This window comes from Camelus ferus, chromosome 5, assembly GCF_009834535.1.
Source record: "Camelus ferus isolate YT-003-E chromosome 5, BCGSAC_Cfer_1.0, whole genome shotgun sequence".
In the NCBI taxonomy this organism is placed as follows: domain Eukaryota; kingdom Metazoa; phylum Chordata; class Mammalia; order Artiodactyla; family Camelidae; genus Camelus; species Camelus ferus.
In genome coordinates, this window is record NC_045700.1 from 65,369,695 (window position 1) to 65,388,132 (window position 18,438).

The 18,438-nt window shown below is 42.9% G+C and overlaps 1 protein-coding gene across 6 annotated transcripts in view; it reads left to right on the plus strand.

The window, feature by feature from the left end:
• Nucleotides 1–18,438, plus strand: part of PLEKHM3 (pleckstrin homology domain containing M3) — a 164,135-nt gene that overhangs the window by 23,233 nt on the left and 122,464 nt on the right. For all 6 annotated transcript variants that reach the window (XR_004320017.1, XR_004320016.1, XM_006182127.3 and 3 more), the window contains exon 3: nucleotides 15,522–16,457. Coding sequence is in view for 4 of the 6 variants with exons in the window: in XM_006182127.3 (XP_006182189.1) it covers nucleotides 15,522–16,457 (936 nt within the window). In the remaining 2 variants the exon portion in view is untranslated. The remainder of the gene's footprint in view (nucleotides 1–15,521; nucleotides 16,458–18,438) is intronic.

Below are 18,438 nucleotides of genomic sequence, written 5' to 3' on the forward strand. Positions count from 1 at the left end.
ACCTCAAATTCACTGTCCGAAATGGCCCGTCAGCCTCTCATCCCTCTCTCCTGCTGTTCTAAAAATTAACAAAGGTTAATGAGAGGCTGAGGGCTCCTCAGAAGAAATAAAATCTAGTCAAATGGGTTTCCACTGATGAGGGCAACTTGGTTTTCTGTTTGACTCTGTCACTCACTCACTTACTGACGGGCTTTATTACTGTGTAGTCTTATGTTTTCTCCAGGTGATTTTTTTTCTGGATCCCTTTCTGAGCTCACCTGAGTAGCAACAGCGGTTCTTCTTCTCCTCGACCTCCCCTTCCCCCTCTTTTGCCCCCTCTCATTCCCTCCCTTTCCTTCCATAACAACAAGCCCAAGGGTCATCTTTGTTAGGTAGGGTCTCTGCGTCTTCTGCCTCCTTTGGCAATGATTAGCTGGGCCTTTGAGGACAACGGTGCTTTGGGTATAAAGCAAATCAAATTTTGTAGTAAGAGCTATTCGGCTAATGGACAAGCCTGTCTGAAGAAAGCCTTCTGGTCAGACAAGGTATCATACTGGTTAAAAAATGACTCTAAACCTAGAGTGTTAGAGTTTGAATCCTTTTCCCCTTCTTACTAGCTGTGTGACATAGGGCAGGTTTCTTCATCTCTCTGAGACTTCTTGTTTTGGCCATAAAGTATGGGATAATAGTAGTACTTACTTCAATATCTTGTGAGCACTAAGTGAGTTAAAAGATCTAGAGTGCTTCTTAGAACCACGTTTTTCACATAGTAAACACTTAAGTGTCTTAAGCATTTAATAATAGTATTATTAATTGAATTTGAAACTCATCAATGAGAATCAAAGTGATCCCCCTAATCACTCTTACCTTTCCCTGGCATAGTCAATGTCATAAACTGGCCTCACAGTAAATATGTCTTGAATTGGCCTTCCTGCATTGTACTCTGTCTTAGCTATTAACTGGTTTGTTAATGGGAAATAAACCAGCCATTCCCTCTCTCATACTGATTTGTTATCAACTGTTTACTGTCTCTCACACTAGAGTTTATGATCACTGAGGAAAGGGATTGTTTCTTACATGTTGTTTTATCCTCAGTACCTAATACAGTGCTCTGAACACAGTATGTGCTCAGAACATTTTTGTTTTTTACATGTGAAATGAATACAAAAATAAATTAAAAGCATTAACTTCATTAGCTGGTTTATGTCTTTCTAGAAAAAGAACAACTCCACCCTCTCTTCTGAGGGCCTCACACCATCATCTGGCATCTTATACCTTGCACATACTCTCTGTGAAGTCCTTTAGCAGCAGTGAAAAATGAAGATTTGCTTTCATCTCAAAGGCTGCCGTGCACTATTCTTGTGATAAGATAAAAATCAAACAGATATGGCTTATAAAGTAGCCCCTAGCATTGGAAGAGTGTTGCCCTGGCTGTAGAGGAGTCTCCAGATACCATCTCAGACTCTGGGGTCGGTCACATAGGCACAGTCACAATTATCCTTTGTAGAGGAATCTGACTGCTGTTTGGTGAGCACAAAGCCTGGGGAGATAATTGTGGTTTGCCCTTTAGTCTTTCTGAAGTTGGAAGTCATTGGAGGTGATTTTTGCATCACTCCTCAATTTTTCCCTGTTCCCTCATAGTGCTTCTTTATGGGAGACAATTGCTTTGGATTTGAAGATCACTTCTTTCCTAGGTTCTTGGTATATATGAGAGCAGACTACATCAAACAGCCTACTTGCTACTGTCAAAGCCAACATTTGGGCACCCGGTGTGTTCATCCCAGGGTAAGTGAGGGAGCCCAAATGGAAAGAGAAGGAAATAAAATGACAGTATCAAATACTTACTTTGTGCACTGACTATTTTAAGTGATTTGCAGGTAGCAGTTTATTTAATTCATATAACACTCTTGTGATATAGGTGTTTTTATTGACCCCATTTTAAGGATGATGAAACTGAGGCACAGAGAGCTTAAGTAATGTGCTTCAAGTCCCACAGCTAGTAATGAGTGGACCCTCAATTTGACCTGGGCAATCTTCCTTCAGAGTCCATGCTCTTAACCACTAAGCTGGGGTAGACCCCTACTTTGGAAGCCAGTAGTTCTCAGTCTCCAAGTCAATCCCTGTGAGGGTACAGGATGGGAAAGTAGTATGGAAGAAATAAACCTGGATAATGTTCATCAACTAAAATTAATCCCTCTTGGTATCACTGGTTAGGAAAAACTGAGACACACCAAAGCAGTCTACTTACTAAGCAAGGATTGCTTCCTGCATTTAACATTTATTCCATGAACAGTGCAGAGCTGGTCATAGTCCTTTAGGGGATCAATGAATCTGCAAAAAGAAGACTGTAACTTTACCTTTCACACCCTTGAATGTTAGCCCTACAGAAAAGCTTAAGTGAATGGACCCCCATGGGTTTGTAACCATGGAAAGAGGACTTCAGGGTTTTGCCCCATCTTTGGCTGCCTTTTTCAATATTACTTGGAAGCCTGGGAATGCATTCTAGCGATTCATTGCCTTAGGTAGAGGCAGACCTAAGTGAGACTTCTTCAGGTGGAATGGTACCCAGGCTAAGTGAGTGAAGGGTACTGCCAGTGGGTCCTACTAGGTGGATGGAGTGTGGCTTGAGTCCAACCTTGTTAAGACCCTGCATTATCTGAGGATGGGATTGTAATGTTGAAGGGGTTAGATATTAATTGATGGGAAGGAATAGATCTAAGGCAAAATGGAAACAGAGGCAGTTCTTTTTTTCCCCAGCTTTATTGATGTATAATCAACTAAATTTTGAGATATTTTAAGTGCACATCATGATGATTTGATATACATGTACATTGTGAAAGGATGTATCCTTCCAGTTAATTAATACATCCTTCACCTCACATCAGAGGCATTATTTCTAAAGAACCTCGAGGTAGGTGGTGGGGACCAAAGCTTCCTCAGGGTCAGCTCCTTTCCCACTGCCATCCCAGTGTCTGCCATCCCCTGGGCCGCTGAGCAGAGATGTGCCTGGGAACTCACCCTGAGGGAGGGCCCTGACCCCCCACCAGAATGGCTCATTTTTAGTTCAGCACTAATCTTAGTTCTCTACAGACATGCTCCTGACTAGTATCTGTCTTAACCCTTTAACCCTTGGCACCACTGTCATCCTATTCTTGTTTACTCAGTAATGATACAGCCATCAGCACCAAGGAATTACCTGTGGGATAAAGAAGATAGGGTCCTAACACCATAGAATCACAGTCCAAATGTAAACGTGTATTAAGGTAAGAACATAAAAAGTCATATGAACATGTGGACACTAGATATGTTATCAACATAAAAAGTAGTTGTCTACACACACACACACACAGACTCTTATCCCCCTGAGTATATCCACATGGTAGAGAAAGACGAGGCTATTTAGAAAGAACATTCAACTAGGACTTGGAAGTGTTTTATCCCAGCTCTACTCCTAACTCACCAGGTGTAGGTTTGGAAAAATCACTTGTCTGTTGCCTTTGGTTTATAAATCTAGTGAAGCTGGTTAAATTATCTCTATAATCTTTCCCAACTTTGAAATATTATTCTAGGATATAGTTGAACTGACCTTGACTCACAGTTACATGGGAGCTAATTACTGTGGTCAGATTGGTACTGGAAGGTCATGATGGAAATATAGGTATGGTTGAAATTATTTAACACAGAAGGGTTTCTCTGTGCCTTGTAACTCCACTTCTGGATGAACTGCTATTGCAATTTTTAAAATAAAAAAAATTTAAAAGGAATCCTTGGCCTTGGCTGTGGAGTTCTGAAACTCAGCAGACTGCCCAAATCTGACTGACTTTTCGCTCCCTGACTGTGTTCACATTTTCATCTGCTTGGCCAGGGCAGTGGTCAGCTGGGCTTTTGTTTCAGTCGGTTTCACTCTCTGGTGACCTAATACCATTCCTATGCCTGTATTTTCCTGTGCTAAGTACTTCAGGAGAAGGTCTCAAGCAGAGACTTTCTTTAGGGCTAGAAAAACCATGGCAGTATGGTTTCTTTATCCTGAGTTTTATGTTACTCTATTTTGATTTCCTTTTACCCCGTCTTTTACTTGGGGGAAAAAAAAGCCAAATTTGGGACTTATACTAAAATGACTGCTTTTTCAATTATGATGTTTCTCAAAAGCCTTGGAGCCAGTAGAGGTGGGAATATTCCTGCGGGCTTAGAACAAGTGAGGTCACCAGGACATGGTCTCTTGCTGAATTTATGATTCACCCTTCAGCAAGATTAGTCAGTACAAAGAAGTTGCTAAAATAGGTCACAGAAAGTTGATTTTCTATGATTGTATAGTTTCCATTGGTTACATTTTTCGGAAACCCAACATGCCTCATCGACAGCCCGCATCCTGATTCCTAACAAATCTATATGGGAACTCTGAAAATGAGGTGTCTGACATTTTTTGTGGTTGTTCTGTTAATGTATTTTATCTTTCTTGGCTCTGGAGAACTATAGTTACTAATTTCACAAACTGCTAGAGTTACCTTCTCAGAACACAGATCTTTTCATGCCACTTGTTTTCAAGAATGAATCATGGTCCCCCTTTCTTTACAAAATCAAGTGTAAATTTTCTAAAGCATCCAGATATCTTTCCAGCCTTATCACTTGCACCTTTCTTCACCCCACCTCTGTAGCATTTTCGAATGTGCCATGTGCTTTCAAGCTCCTGGACCTTTGCTTGTAATGTCTCTTCAGCTAGAATACCTTGCCTGCCCTCTTCTTCGTTCAGTATCTTACAGTATCTTTCAAGGACCGATTCAAATACCACATCCTCCCTGAGACCTTTCCACATTTTAAATTTTTTTTAAATTGAAGTATAGGTGATTTACAATATTATATTAATTTCGGGTGGATAACATAGTGATTTGATATTTTTATAGACTATACTCCATATAAAGTTACTACAAAATATTGGCTGTATTCCCTATACCGTGCATTACATCCTTATAACTTATTTATTTAATACCTGGTACTTTGTATCTCCTAATCACCTTCACCTCTCTTGCCCCTCCCCTGACCCCTCTCCCCTCTGGTAATCACTAGTTTGTTCTCTGTATCTGTAGTTTTTTTTTAATTAAAATCATTTTTTCTTTTACTTTATGTTTCCACAGCACATTTTATCCTGCTGTGCATTATAGGTAATTGCTTGTACATTCGTCTCAACACTAGGTTGGCAGTTCTTTGATGAAATGAATTATATTGTAGAAAATTTTCTATGGTTGAATTCTGTATATTGGTGATTGGAAAATCAGGACAGTACAGTTTTGTTTGTTTGTTTGTTTCCAAAATGGAAATGGCCTCTCTTGCATTTTTCCTTACCTAAAGCTTGAGTCAAGTTGAATGAAGTTTGTTACTATTAATACTGTCAATAAGAGCTGTCATTTAATGAGAGTTAACTTTATGCCCAGACCTGTGCTAAGAAGTGTTCATCCATTATCTTATTTCATATTCATAATAGTTTAATATGATAGGTTATCTTGTCCTGCTTTTACAAATGAGGAAGCTGAGCCTTAGAGAGGTTGCCCTCCCCCAAGGCCATCTGGCTGGTGTGTGGTGGGGCAGGATCCCAAGCCGGGCCAACTCTGGAGGCCACACGTAACCACTCTACCGTACTGCCTCTCAGGTCTGAGAAGGCTTTGGGCTCATTCCCTCCACCACAAATAAACCACAGTGTCATCCAGATGGAAAGTCTGGAGGTTGGAGTTCCACTCTCAGCTTCCACACTTTGTGGTGTAACCTTGTCCGGGTCATTTTGTTTCCTGGAACCTCTTTCCAAATCTGTTAAATCAGTTAGAATGCTTTTAGAAGCAAGTAACAAGTACTCGACTAAAGGTGGCATACACAGCAAGGCCATTTATCTTATTTTTTCATCCGTCTTAACAGATAGCTATGAACACTCGGTGAATGTCAAACACTGTATGAAATAAATACTTAAGAACACCCACCTGGTGGCCCCAGGGTCATCAAGGATCCAGGCACTCCCCTTGTTTTTGCTCTGCCCCCCTCAGTGTATTGGTGGTGTCTCTTATCTTCCTCTCGATGCAGAATGGCTATAGCAGCCCCAAGGATACATATCAACAGCCAGAGTCAGGAAGAGAGAGCAGGGCACCTCCTCTGGGTCTCTTCCCAGAGGGCCCCAAAGCACCCCCTCAGTAGCCAGAACTAGGTTGCATGCCTGCCCTTAAAGCAGTCTCTGCCAAAGGAAAATGGAGCTACTGATTAGATTAAACAAATCATGATTCTTTCCGTGGGGCAAGGGAGAGGACATCTCCTCTGAACACCACACTTGGACAAAATCAGGGTTCTGCTGGTGAAGCAGCAGGAGACACCTGACAGGTTCTACCTCAGGGTCTACCAGGGGCTGGGCTGGGCTGGTAGATTTCTAGTCCCTGCTGGCTCTAAGTTTCCATGATTCTGTGTTAACCAAAGATATAGCAATGGATGCCATTTGTCTTGAAATCTGGTGGCCTAAGGTATGGGAGATTCTTTTATGCTTAATTCCTATAGATTAGAGACCCAGAATGAGCAGCTCACCATGGCAAAGAGTAAGCATCATTTGAAAGTTGATGTTTGGGGTTGTTTTCTGGGTCAAAAAGTTCTATAAACACTAGAGATGACCCTTGTCACAGAAAGCAGAAAACCTCTGAATATAAGAGGTTGGGTACGTGGTCTCCTGGTCAGATTCACACTTGAGAACTGAAATTGACCAGGTCTGTATTGACTTATGAGCTATCACTGTTGCCAATGGTACAAATAACTTAGCTAGAAAAGCTCCCCAGTTGTTGTGTCTAGCTCATACATAGCTATAATACATAACTAGATATGTTACAGGTCTGTTCCTACCAGAGCCTACACAGATAACATGTCTTTTCCCCCCAGTTTACGAAGGGAAAACAAATGGGATATTCTCTTTTACCCAGAAAGAAGGATCTCCAAAGTGGCTCAAAGAAAAGATATCACTTGAGCCTAGATCACTTCTACAGAATAAGCTTGTTAACAGGTATCTGTGGGCACTACAGTGGCCAACGCTGTGTGAGGGCCTGTGCCATGTTTAAAATGTACACGACACAGCCCCTCTTCGGTTCTTGTAGCATCATTCTCTTCCTGTTCCTTGCTGTGGACATTTGTGGCAGTGTCATGATTGATGTGCGTCATGTTAATTTCACTTCCCTTATATGCCTCTAATGAGAACACAGACCTAAAATTAGTTAATTTTCCCCCAGTCTCTGGCTTAAACACAGTTGAATACTCTAATATGAAACAAATAGACTTGGAAAACTATGTTTTTTTAACCAGGGATGTAAAGAAGTGAGACTTGATTGTGATCTAGAATGTTAGAGAAGTCTTCTGAGGCAAGGATGTTTCAGCTGAGCGTTGAGGGTCGAGCACAAAGCCGAGCTGAAGATGAACACAGCCTGTGTCTGGGGTGGCCAGAGGCTAAGCTGGAACAGGACTGCGTTTTGGAGAGCAGTGGGCTGAGACTATGGAGGACCTTCAAAGCCAGGCAGACTGAGTTCAGAAAGGTTTGGCAGGGAGCATTTGAAAATACCTTGAGAGTCAAGATTGAAAGGCTATTTTATAAGAAGTCTGGAAGTTGGCAGGGGTGAAGAGTGGAAGAAGCACACAGCCTCCTTCCCTGTAGCTTTTGTGTCCATGTAAAGGGCCATCAGGCAGCATAAGACTCTTGGCCTCCCTCCCTTTACATACTCCGCTCCCGGGGAGGAGCAGCTTAGGGGCTGCTTAGTGGAGGAACCAGGCATGTGCAACTCGTTCTGTCTTCGGAAGCGCTGATTCTGGCCTGCTCCTCCAGGCCTGCTCCTCCGCCTGTCCGCCTTTCCTGGCTGTCCCCAGGAAGGAGGCCCATGGTACTCTAGTGCTGCTGGTGACCCCTCGGCAATCGGCATAGTTCCAGGGTTCAGTTTGTCGCTACACACCTAAGCTGTGTCCCCCAGCTGGCTCGTGTTTTGATCTCTGTGCCTGACTACCCTCTATCAATCTCAGTTGGTTTAAAACTTGGGTGAAGAAAAGGGATGCTATTTAATGGGTCCTCTCGGGCCCTAATAGTATATAGGATAGATTGGTAGCTGGAAAGAACTGAAGGGATGGAAATTAGAAGGCTCAACTGGTCATCATGTTGTGAGGTGATGAGGACTTAGATTAAGGTGATTGCGACGAAAGAGAAAGTGGGACTTGTGGAAAGAGAATGAAGGGGTCTAATTGGGCTATAAACTGTTGACAGGATCTGTGATTCATTTGGCGTTTCCACGGGGTCTAACATAGTCCTTTGTGCATACATTCAATAAATATTTATGGAACCAGCCACTGGGTATATGTGGGTGAGAGAGACATCCAGGTCCCTGTCTTCAAGGAGCATGAGTTCTTTCAAAGGAATAAAGCAAGGTACTAAGACAGAGAAGGACTGAGAGAGGGGTCCCTTAACTGAGGTGCTGAGGGATGATCTCACTGAGGATGGCACCTCTGAGGTGAAAAACTGAGGGAGATGAGTAAGTCAGTGAGCTGGGGACAGATGTTCCAAACAGAGGATACAGCAACTTCAGTCAGAGTCCTTGAGGCTAGAGAATGCTCGGCTCGTTCAAAAATCATATGAGGCTTTTGGCTGGAGTGAGAGAAGAAATGTGAGATGAGGTCACAGCAATGATCAGAGGCCAGATTGTGTGCGACGGAAAGTAGAGGCACTTGTAATGGCAAGAATTCGGAATCTGAAAGAAGAAGACAGATCAAGCCATAGGACACATAGGTTCAAGTGAGTAATTTTGGACAGACACAACCAACCTTAAGATATAAGAAGACAAGAGAAAAAGAGATTAGTAGAGGGATAATTTTAAGATGTCATAGAGGAAGAGATGCTGAAGAAGTGGGAAGAAATTAGGTACGGAGTCGAGGTGGAAGGATTAGCATTAACAAGGAGGCAAGAAGTTTCTTCTTTTGAGACCAGAAGAGTAACATAGGAAAACATCTATTGAATACTTAAGATGTGTCATGCATTGTTTTAAGAGTTATTCATTTCTTCCTCATAATAGTGCAGTGAGGTAGATGCTATCCATTTAGCCCCATTTTAAAGATGGTAAAACTGAGACTTGGCTTAAGTAACATAGTCATACAGCCAGTAAGGATAGAATTACGATTTAAACTTAGGCCAGTTGGCTCCAGCACCTGTGGTCTTAAACCACTGTGTTCTGTAGCACTTGTGTGGGACATTGGTCAGTGTAATGTTGAAGTGAAGACAAATATCGTGGATATAAAGGAGCTCCCTATGGTGAACAAAGAAAGAGACAGTGGAATTCAGTGTTTGAGGAGAGTAAAGAAAGTGTGGGAAAATTGTTCTGAGATTGTATCTGGGAGCCACTGAAATGAATAAAAGAATGATTGTCAGGATTAAAGCTATAAAAGAAGTTGAGCAACATGAATCTAAATTTGACTGGTGCTCTGTTCTGAATATATGTGTCCCCCTCAAAATTCATGTTAAATTTATGACCATTGAAGTGAGGGTAGTAGGAGGGGGCTTTTGGGAGGTGCTTAGGTCATGAGGGTGTGGCCCCCATGAATGGGATTAGTGCCTTTATAAAAGAGACCCCACCGAGCTCCCTTATGCCTTCTGCCATGGGAGAGTTCAGCAAAAAGGAAGCTTGAGTCTGTCACCAGACACTGAATCAGCTGGTACTTAGATCTGGACTTCCAGCTGCCAGAGCTGTGACAAATAAATTTCCGTTGTTTACGAGCTACCCAGATTAAGTTATTTTGTATAACAGTTGAAATGGACTCATACACCTTGGTTAATACTTCTGTGTCTCCCTCAAGGATGCCAGGCTTAAATTGAGAAGACAGATGGTGGTAATGATTCAGAGAGGGTGACAGACCTGGGAAGCATGAGAAGACAAGTTATAACTATTGACCACAGAATCTAGAGGAGGGAGTCCAGTGAAACAAAGAAGAGATCATAAGGGTGAGGTGGAAGGGCTTCATGATTCAGGCCTTTTTAAGGATGGAGTGGAAGGTAGGTGAAGTGGGGGAGTGAGAAGAACAAACGAGTACCATGTTGGAAGTTGGTAAGTACTTTGTGATGAAGAGGTCTAAGGGGTCTAGGATATTACTGTCGTGGAAGAGAGAATTAGGTCTCTGGAACTGAGGAGGGGCAGGACCTGTGTTGATAAAAATCCTAAAACCAGATGGCACATACATAACATACATCTTTCCCGCCTCAGTGACCGCACGGTGCTTTTCCCCATGAGTCCAGGTGTAGTTTCAGCATCTCTCTCAGTACAGGGTCCCAGGCAGTCAGTAGCAGTGCTTCAGACGGTGCCAGAGGGGTCTGTTATTCAAGGCCAAGGGTGGGTGGTGCTGGGAGCAGGTTAGTCTGTAAGAGGTGAAGTTCTGGAATTGGAGTTGAGGACTTGGGCCGAGTTCTGAAGCCTAGTTTGTAACTAACCCCAGAGAAGCGAGCAGTCTTGGAAGAGGAAGTGGGGCTGTCTGGTGGATGGACGGTTCTCAGGAAGCTCTGTGTCTGAAGAAGTCTATTCGCATTCTCCCATGTTCTAGGCTGTCAACATAGTGCTGACAGGCGCCTGGACCAGAGCCATGAGGTGAGGCTGAACCAAGTGGCACCGCAGTCTGGGGAGCTGGGAGTGGGATCTAGAAGTCAAGAGAGCAGTAGGGTACAGGTAATTGGTATTGGCCATTCATGAAGAAGAGCCCGGTTGTAGAAGTGTCTTTGTTCTGAACTGACACTATGGTTTCTCCTTTATCTTTGATCTGAAAGTCTCATATTAGAGTCACTTCCCAAAGCTGAATTGTAAGCACTTTGAGGACATCTGTCTTCTTTGGAGCTCCAGCAAAGCTTAATGCTCTACTTTGAACATAGTTGGTGTTCAGTAGATGTTTGTCAAGTTGCTCCACTCCCTTAGTTTTGAGCCGATTTAGTAGTTGTAAATCCTGTTTCCTAGGCTTTCAGATCTTAAAATCGTGTATCCTGATAGCTAACTATGGCCTAGATGACCTGTAGAGAAACTGGGAAGAAAGATGATGAAGGGCAAAGGAAATGTGATATACTTGCGGAACGCTAAGAGGCAGTGCTCTTGGGCTGGTCCAGGATAGAGTGTGATTCTGCAGCATTGTGAGTCCTCTGTTCACTTCCCACTGTGGCTTCCTTTCACATTTATTAATCTGGTTATAAGAACTTAAATGTTTCCTTTAAATTTGCCTAGATAATTTTGACTTGGAATATTGACACCACATGGACATTTGCGTTCTTTGAAAACACTGAAATTTATCTTTCATTCTAAGTGTTGCCTGATCTTCAGAATCCTGTTCTTATGACTTCATTCATGGTGTTGACTCAAGCAGTTCAGACTTTCTTGGTAAACTGAATGTTTATCTAAATGTTTCACTTCTTGTGATCTGAGACATGGTGGCTTTTGGGTGGGGGGGGTTAAAATTTTTTTAAAACATTTTTTATTGATTTATAATCATTTTACAATGTTGTGTCAAATTCCAATGTAGAACACCATTTTTCAGTTATACATGAACATATATATATATATATTCATTATGGTGGCTTTTTGAAAAGCCAAAATTGCATAAAATAACCAAAAGGAAAGCATGTTTTGTTTAATCATATATGCTTATATATGTGAGCATGCCTAGTTATTATTTATATTATTATTATTATTACTATATATAATGTCTAAAGGCTGCATATCAAACAGTGTACAGTCTGGGCAGAAGGATTGTGGGTGCTGAGATACCTGGGAAGCAGAGGAACATTTAAATAGCACTGTGAAGATACACTCAGCCAAATTCAGAATGTGAGAGATTCTCCAGGACATGTGAACTAATTTCTTCAATAAATACATGGCATGAAAAAAAAAAGGAGAAAGAAATAATTGTTATAGATTTGAAGAAGCTTAAAAGACAGATCAACCAAATCAATGTGTGACCCTAAATCGAACAAACCATCTATATAAAGAAATTTTTTGAGACAGTCTGGCAAAATTAATACAGATTGGGTATTAGATAAGGAATTATTCATGTTTGGAGTGTGAAAATGGTATCTGTAGTTAAGTTCTTATTGTTAGATTAGAGATGAAGCCTGAAGTATTTGCAGTAGAAATGATTAAATGTCTGCAATTTGCTTTCAGATATTCCAGCAAAAACATACAAACAAAAAACAACAAAAAGTAAGAGATGGAGAGGAGTTGGGGAGAGGATATAAAAATAGCAGAAATGTGATGATTTTTGAAGCTGAGGATGAGTCCATGGGTGTCCATTTTACTCTTCTGTATACCTCTGTGTGTGTCTGAAATTTTCCACAAGAAAATGTGTTAAGACCAACGTAAGGAATTTGAACTTTATTGAGTAGCACCTTGAAACCCAAGTAGGATTTTGGGCTGATGAGGGAGCATGGGAAGGGCTATGAGCGACCCAGAAAGGTTACCCCTGGTGCAGTGTGCTACATGGTGGAGCGGGTGGTGAGGGAGGAGAACTAAAGATGGGAGCCCACTTAAGACCTTGATTAAGATGGTGGCCACAAGAATGGAAACTTTTTTGAGAACAGGGAGGAAATAATGGCAAAAGAGGAACTCTTTGGTGGGTTGGCAGTACAGAAATGAATCAGGTGCATGAGTGGAAAAATCCCCTCTTCCTCTTCCTCTTCAGTCAGTAGCAATTTTTGTCCTTAAGCCACTGCACTGGGTACCATGGGAAGAGGAGGAGAGGGCAAAGGGATCTTTACTGAGGAGGAACTAAATCATGTCTTCGTAACATGCCACAGTGGAAAGCAATGGGAAACAAAGAGTTCTCGGGGGGTTTCTGTTTCTGTTTTTGTTTTTGTTTTTGTTTCTTGCTCTTTTTCAAGAAGGACTTACTCTCTTGTGGTTTCAATATGAAATTTATAGATACAGTGATTCATTTTGATCCTCTTTCTCTATTTCCATTGGTGAAATGGTGATAATGTTTGTCAGTGGTTCTGCCTAAATCATTTATGATATTAGTTAAGACAGATTATATTATTCGTTTGTGAAGTGGAACATTTTAAAACAATATATGTGATGTTAATTACATGAGTTGAAATGATATGCTCTGGAAAACAGAAGTTGAACTATAATAAATTAATGAAAGCTTAGATTCAGGAGGAAGTAGTGGTTAGAGGTTAAAGAGAAATGGTAGTTCTCCAGCCCTCTGCAATCAAAGAGAATTAATACTTCACACACAAAATATTAATGAGGTTTGAGAGGTTTGATGTAAACAGGCCCTCCAGAAAGGAATATACACAGAGAATAGTTTCCTGATCACATCTGTTCTCTTCTTTTTCAAGAAATTACACTACAAACTGCAGCCTATAAGGATGGGCCATTTCCTGTGGTTAACGCGCCTCCTTTCTGTCTCAGTTTCACATACCTGTTTAGAGAGGGCTGAGCCGAGGTGGGGAGAAAATATTGAAACACAGTGCATTCTTTTATCTTATTCTGCAGCAAGAGGGTGGGGGGACTTTTGAGAATCCCTAGCTGGACTTCCATTCAGTCCGCCCAAGCTGGCATCTGCTACCCTAGCTTAGACAGTCAGAAAGGAGTGAGGTTTTAGTCAGGTTTGCTTCTGGTTTGGGTCCAAATAAAGTTAGAATTTCTAATTCATGGTAGCTATTGTAAAAAGCTCTTAGGGAGGAAAGAAAAGGAGAGGGAAATTCCTAGCTAAAAGCAAGAGAGGTGGTTTTAATTTTACTCGGGGCTGCCGAGCTGAGCTGTTGGGTCACAGGAGGGATAGAGATGGAAGAACGTGCAGTTATGGGTCTTATTATGGAAAAGGTTGAACTGTCATCAGTGCCTGATGGAAATGAGAGGGGCGGGGGGAGGCGGCAGCAGTGTCTGTAACAGCGCTGCCTGTCTTACTACATTATCAGAAAAGAAAGATAACATGAGAATAGGCATCCATTATCTCTCTCTACAAAGGGATTAGTGTGGGTTGTAAGAAATTAATGGCTTTTGAGTTACCACAGAAATACTAATGAATGTCAAGACCAGAGATGTAAAGCAGGTAAAACTGGCTTTTCTCTGCAGTGTTTCTTTCCTTTTCTCTTTCGGGTTGCTATTTTTAAGTTCTAGGTGGTATTACTCTTTTTTTTTTTTTCCATTAGCCAAGATCAGAAATCATACCCTTCGGGAATATGATTTGTCTTTTTTAGGGATTTACTCAATTAGTTTATGACTGTCTCCGATGTGTGTCAGGAAAGAGATTGAGAAACATCTCAGGAGCGAGACTCTCTTCTAGGGAGGAGTGCTCTCTCTCGTTTGTATGCCTAATGAAAGTATCAGGACGGCCCCCAAGTGACAGTCCCCTTTTGTTAAAGTATGGAACTTGTGTATATTGCAGCTAATCATTGATTAAAGATGGCATGGCCGGATGAACTTGTAAAACAGAGGAGAGGGAAGGGAATTGCACCTAGTGCATGCTGGGCATTATGCTAGGAGCTTTATTTCTATTCTAATTCAACAAGTACTCACTCACAGCGTACACACTTACCTACTGTGTACCAGGCATTGCAATATGTGCCGTGATGTAAGGATGATAGGACAGACCTTGCCCCTGTCCTCACTGGAGCTCACATTTTTGTGAAGACTTCAACATGTGTTTGTTCAGATATTTAAATAAATTGTTATAATACAGCCTGATAAGAGCCCATGAGAGAGGAATAGCATAGTAAGTTCCCTGGTACTGACCTGGGCGGGTAGGTGTGTGTATGCATGGGTGCATGGGTGAGGGGCCGGGGTTAGCGAGTCAGGACACAGTCCCTTTCTGGAAGAGACGGTTGCTCAGTGAAGGGTAAGTGTGTGACAGCTGGTGGAAGCGGTGGGAACAGCATAAGCACAGTCAGGCTCAGAGGTGAGAGAGAACTACTATCCAAGCAGAGACCTGAGGAGTGAGCTAGTCGAGTCAGGTCTGGAGAACTGGTTATAAAGACAGGGCTCGTAGCCTGGCCTTGAAGATTGATGGGGGGTGTCTGAGCAGCACACCTCATACTCTGTCTTTTCCACTGACCCTTCTTGGCTTTACCAGTCTCAAGCAAGATGAGTAGGGAGTCAGGTCAAGTAGCAGAAGGGACATTCTCTCTCGAATATTTGGTATTCTGTAGAATGTTACCTGGAAAACAAGAACTCCTGGCAAAGCACAGTTGTTTCGTGGCCCCACAGGGCATAGCCCCAGTTATTCCAGTGTTTCTGTTTTCCCAGCAGACTTCTGCATGTCACATTGACAACGAACCCCCCACCCCAATACTTACTCTTGCACTGAGTTCCACCCTATTTATGTTTTTCAGACATGAGATTTTCCTCCAATTGCATCTTGTCCATTAGCTCTGATCTTGGAATTTTACTACTTCTGCTGTGTTTAGTCTGAGCCAGAGGGATATTGATGCCTGATCTGTTTGGATTCTTGCATCTGCCTTTTCATCTCATTCAGTTCATTCATATTAATGAATTAATATGTTTCCTTTTCCCCCTCTTCCTTCCTAGAACACAAGCAGGCATTCCCAAACATTCTGAAGAAGGGTTACCTGGAGATCAGGAAGGACCATGACAGTTACTGGCAAAGCTGTTATGCGGAGCTCTCTCCCTATGACTTGTGCTTCTACAGCCTCGACAGCAGTGGGAATCAGAGCCTCTATGCCACGTACCAGCTGTCACACTTCCAGAGCATATCTGTTCTGGGCAACCTTGAGGCTAGGCTGGTGGACACTGTTCTGTATGACAACACTCAGCTGCAGCTAAAGGCGGAGTCACCATGGGAGGCTTTGGACTGGGGGCAGAAGCTTTGGGAAGTCGTGCATGCGGCCGCGCCTGCTTACTTGGGACGGCAGGAGGAGCTGGCGAACTCACCAGGGCTTGGTCATCATGTTGACTGTCCACAGAATCGTTGTTTACAGAAGAAATCCAGTGAGCTGCTCGTCCTGTCCCCTGTCTTAGATAGCCCCAAGCAGTACCAAAACATCCTCAAATCAGGGACGCTCTACAGGCTGACTATCCAAAACAACTGGAAGGCATTTACGTTTGTGCTGAGCAGGGCCTACCTGATGGCTTTTCAGCCCGGCAAGCTAGATGAGGATCCCCTGCTAAGCTACAATGTGGATGTGTGTCTGGCTGTCCAGATGGACAACCTGGACGACTGTGACTCTTGCTTTCAAGTCATTTTCCCCCAAGATGTCCTCCGCCTCCGTGCTGAGACCCGGCAGAGGGCTCAGGAGTGGATGGAGGCTCTGAAAACAGCTGCCAGTGCGGCCAGGAGTTCAGAACAAAACCTGCAAGTCACACTGAGGAACAAACCCAAGGATCAGATGGGTGGGCTGGAACTCAGGAAGAACAAACGCCAGTCTGTGACCACCAGCTTCCTCAGCATCCTGACAACGTTGTCTTTGGAACGAGGACTCACTGCTCAGAGTTTCAAATGTGCAGGTAAGAAGCAAATTTTCAGCCTAAGGCTCATTAAAGAACAGTCCTGAATCCCACGATTGGAGTTCACTCAGTATGCCTGTCCCAGCTACCTCCTGTTTAAAAAGCATCTCTCCTTCAAGGAGTTTGCTATATTAAAACATCTGCTCATCTTCATGCCATGCTGGTGAAGTAAGCAGAAGCAGCTAGGGCCTACCCCGCTGAATCAAAATGACTTGGCTTAAGCATAACCAGACTAGAATTTAGGTTTCCTGAGTCTGCTGTGATTCCATTTCCTCTGCCTTCTGAAATAAAAGTCACTGGGAATGTGGATGTCACAGATTGGCTCATAAGAGACAGTCAGGCCCAAAGCTGGCTACTCACACTCCTTAGGCAAGGAGAATGTCCAGAGTCAGTAACTGTCATTGACCATGACCTTGTCAAGTCCTGTTAAGGTAGAATCCAGAAAGGCAGCCTTGACAGAAAATCTGGAGGTGGCTAACAGCGAACTGACGATGACTCAGCAGATGACCTCTGAGTCACTGTGGGCCTGTGCCTCATCCCAGGGAAGCCAGGGTTGCTGGAACTGCTGTGGACGGGTGAGGCACAAAGTGGCGTCCGAGGCCGGGCATCTGTCAGTTCTGAAAACCCTATTCCTGTTTCTTTCCCTACTCCGCATTCCTCACACCTCCCCCCCAGACAGTAAACCAGGAAGAAAATAACCCTCACTAAACCAAGTCTATCTATCTGTCTACTATCAATGAAATTGAATTATTTCCCTTTGCGCTAAACCCCACAATTTGTCACAAGAAATTTACCGTGAAGGTAGCTTTAATTGGAAGCCGGATTTGGAAAATTTTAATTCAAGTGTATCGGATTTAAGCATGCTGTTTAAAAATGAACAGGAAACTCACCATCAGTCAAGACCAACATTTCAATTTTGTGCTTGTTTGTGCATTGAAAAGTCAAATGGTGGTGACACAGCAAAACTTTGAATTTAGCATAGTTATGCTGATGGCCTTTTCCATTGAAAAATAATTTACCTAAAGTGGGGATTAAGTGCATCATCCCTGCTTTGTCTGGAGGGCCTCAGGAATGGGGAAGCAGACACTTGCAGGGTGGGGTGGGAGAGACCAGAAACCCTGAGCCAGTAAAGAAGCCAAACCAGGTGAGGTGCATATGTCTGTGGGCATGAGTGACCTTGTCTTAAGTCGACAGCTACTTTTGGAAAATACTTTTGAAATAGGAAGACACTGGTTTTAGCACAGTTTTTAGAAGTTATTGACATTTCAGTGTCTTATTCTACTAGTGCATATAGTATATTTCAAAGTTTAGCCATTCAACAATAACTTATAAGTGCTTACTTTGCGGGCATCCTGGAATTACGGTATACTTCTGTGGCTTTAGATTGCCGGGAGGGCAACAAATCTGCTGTGTTATAGGAATCGGGGAAGAACAGCTCAGCTTAATTGTCAAGGTAGAGACCAGAGTATGAACAGGGAAACTTTCTAGTAAAAGAGGGAAGAAAAGCCTCAGGTATTAAACAAGGATGGTCCCTTTGTGGCCTCCTAATTCACCTTCCTCTCCTGAGTTTGTTTCCTGGTGGAGTGTTCCCTGACCACCTTCTGTGCTGCTGAGTAGCATTTCTAGCCCGCAAAGGAAGGAGAATGCAGGTAGAGGGTACCATTTAGCAGGTCCACCACATCTAGCCGTTGGAAGAATGAAAACAGGGAGAAGTCATAGAAAAGTGAGAAGAGGCAGGGAGAAGGAAGCTAAGTGGGAAAGAGTAGGAAACGGATCACATAATGGACTGGGATAGAACTCTGGGGCAGCTGCTTGAGGGTCCATGTCTTTGGGCCTCCCTTTGCTGTCTGATCGGGTGCTCACTAAATGGCTGGCTGGAGACTAGGTCACGGATGGATGATGGTAGAGGATCCCGGAGACAGGGGTAACATAGTCTAACACGCATTTGCTCTGCTCAGTTTTTACCTCTGTGCTTTGGTTT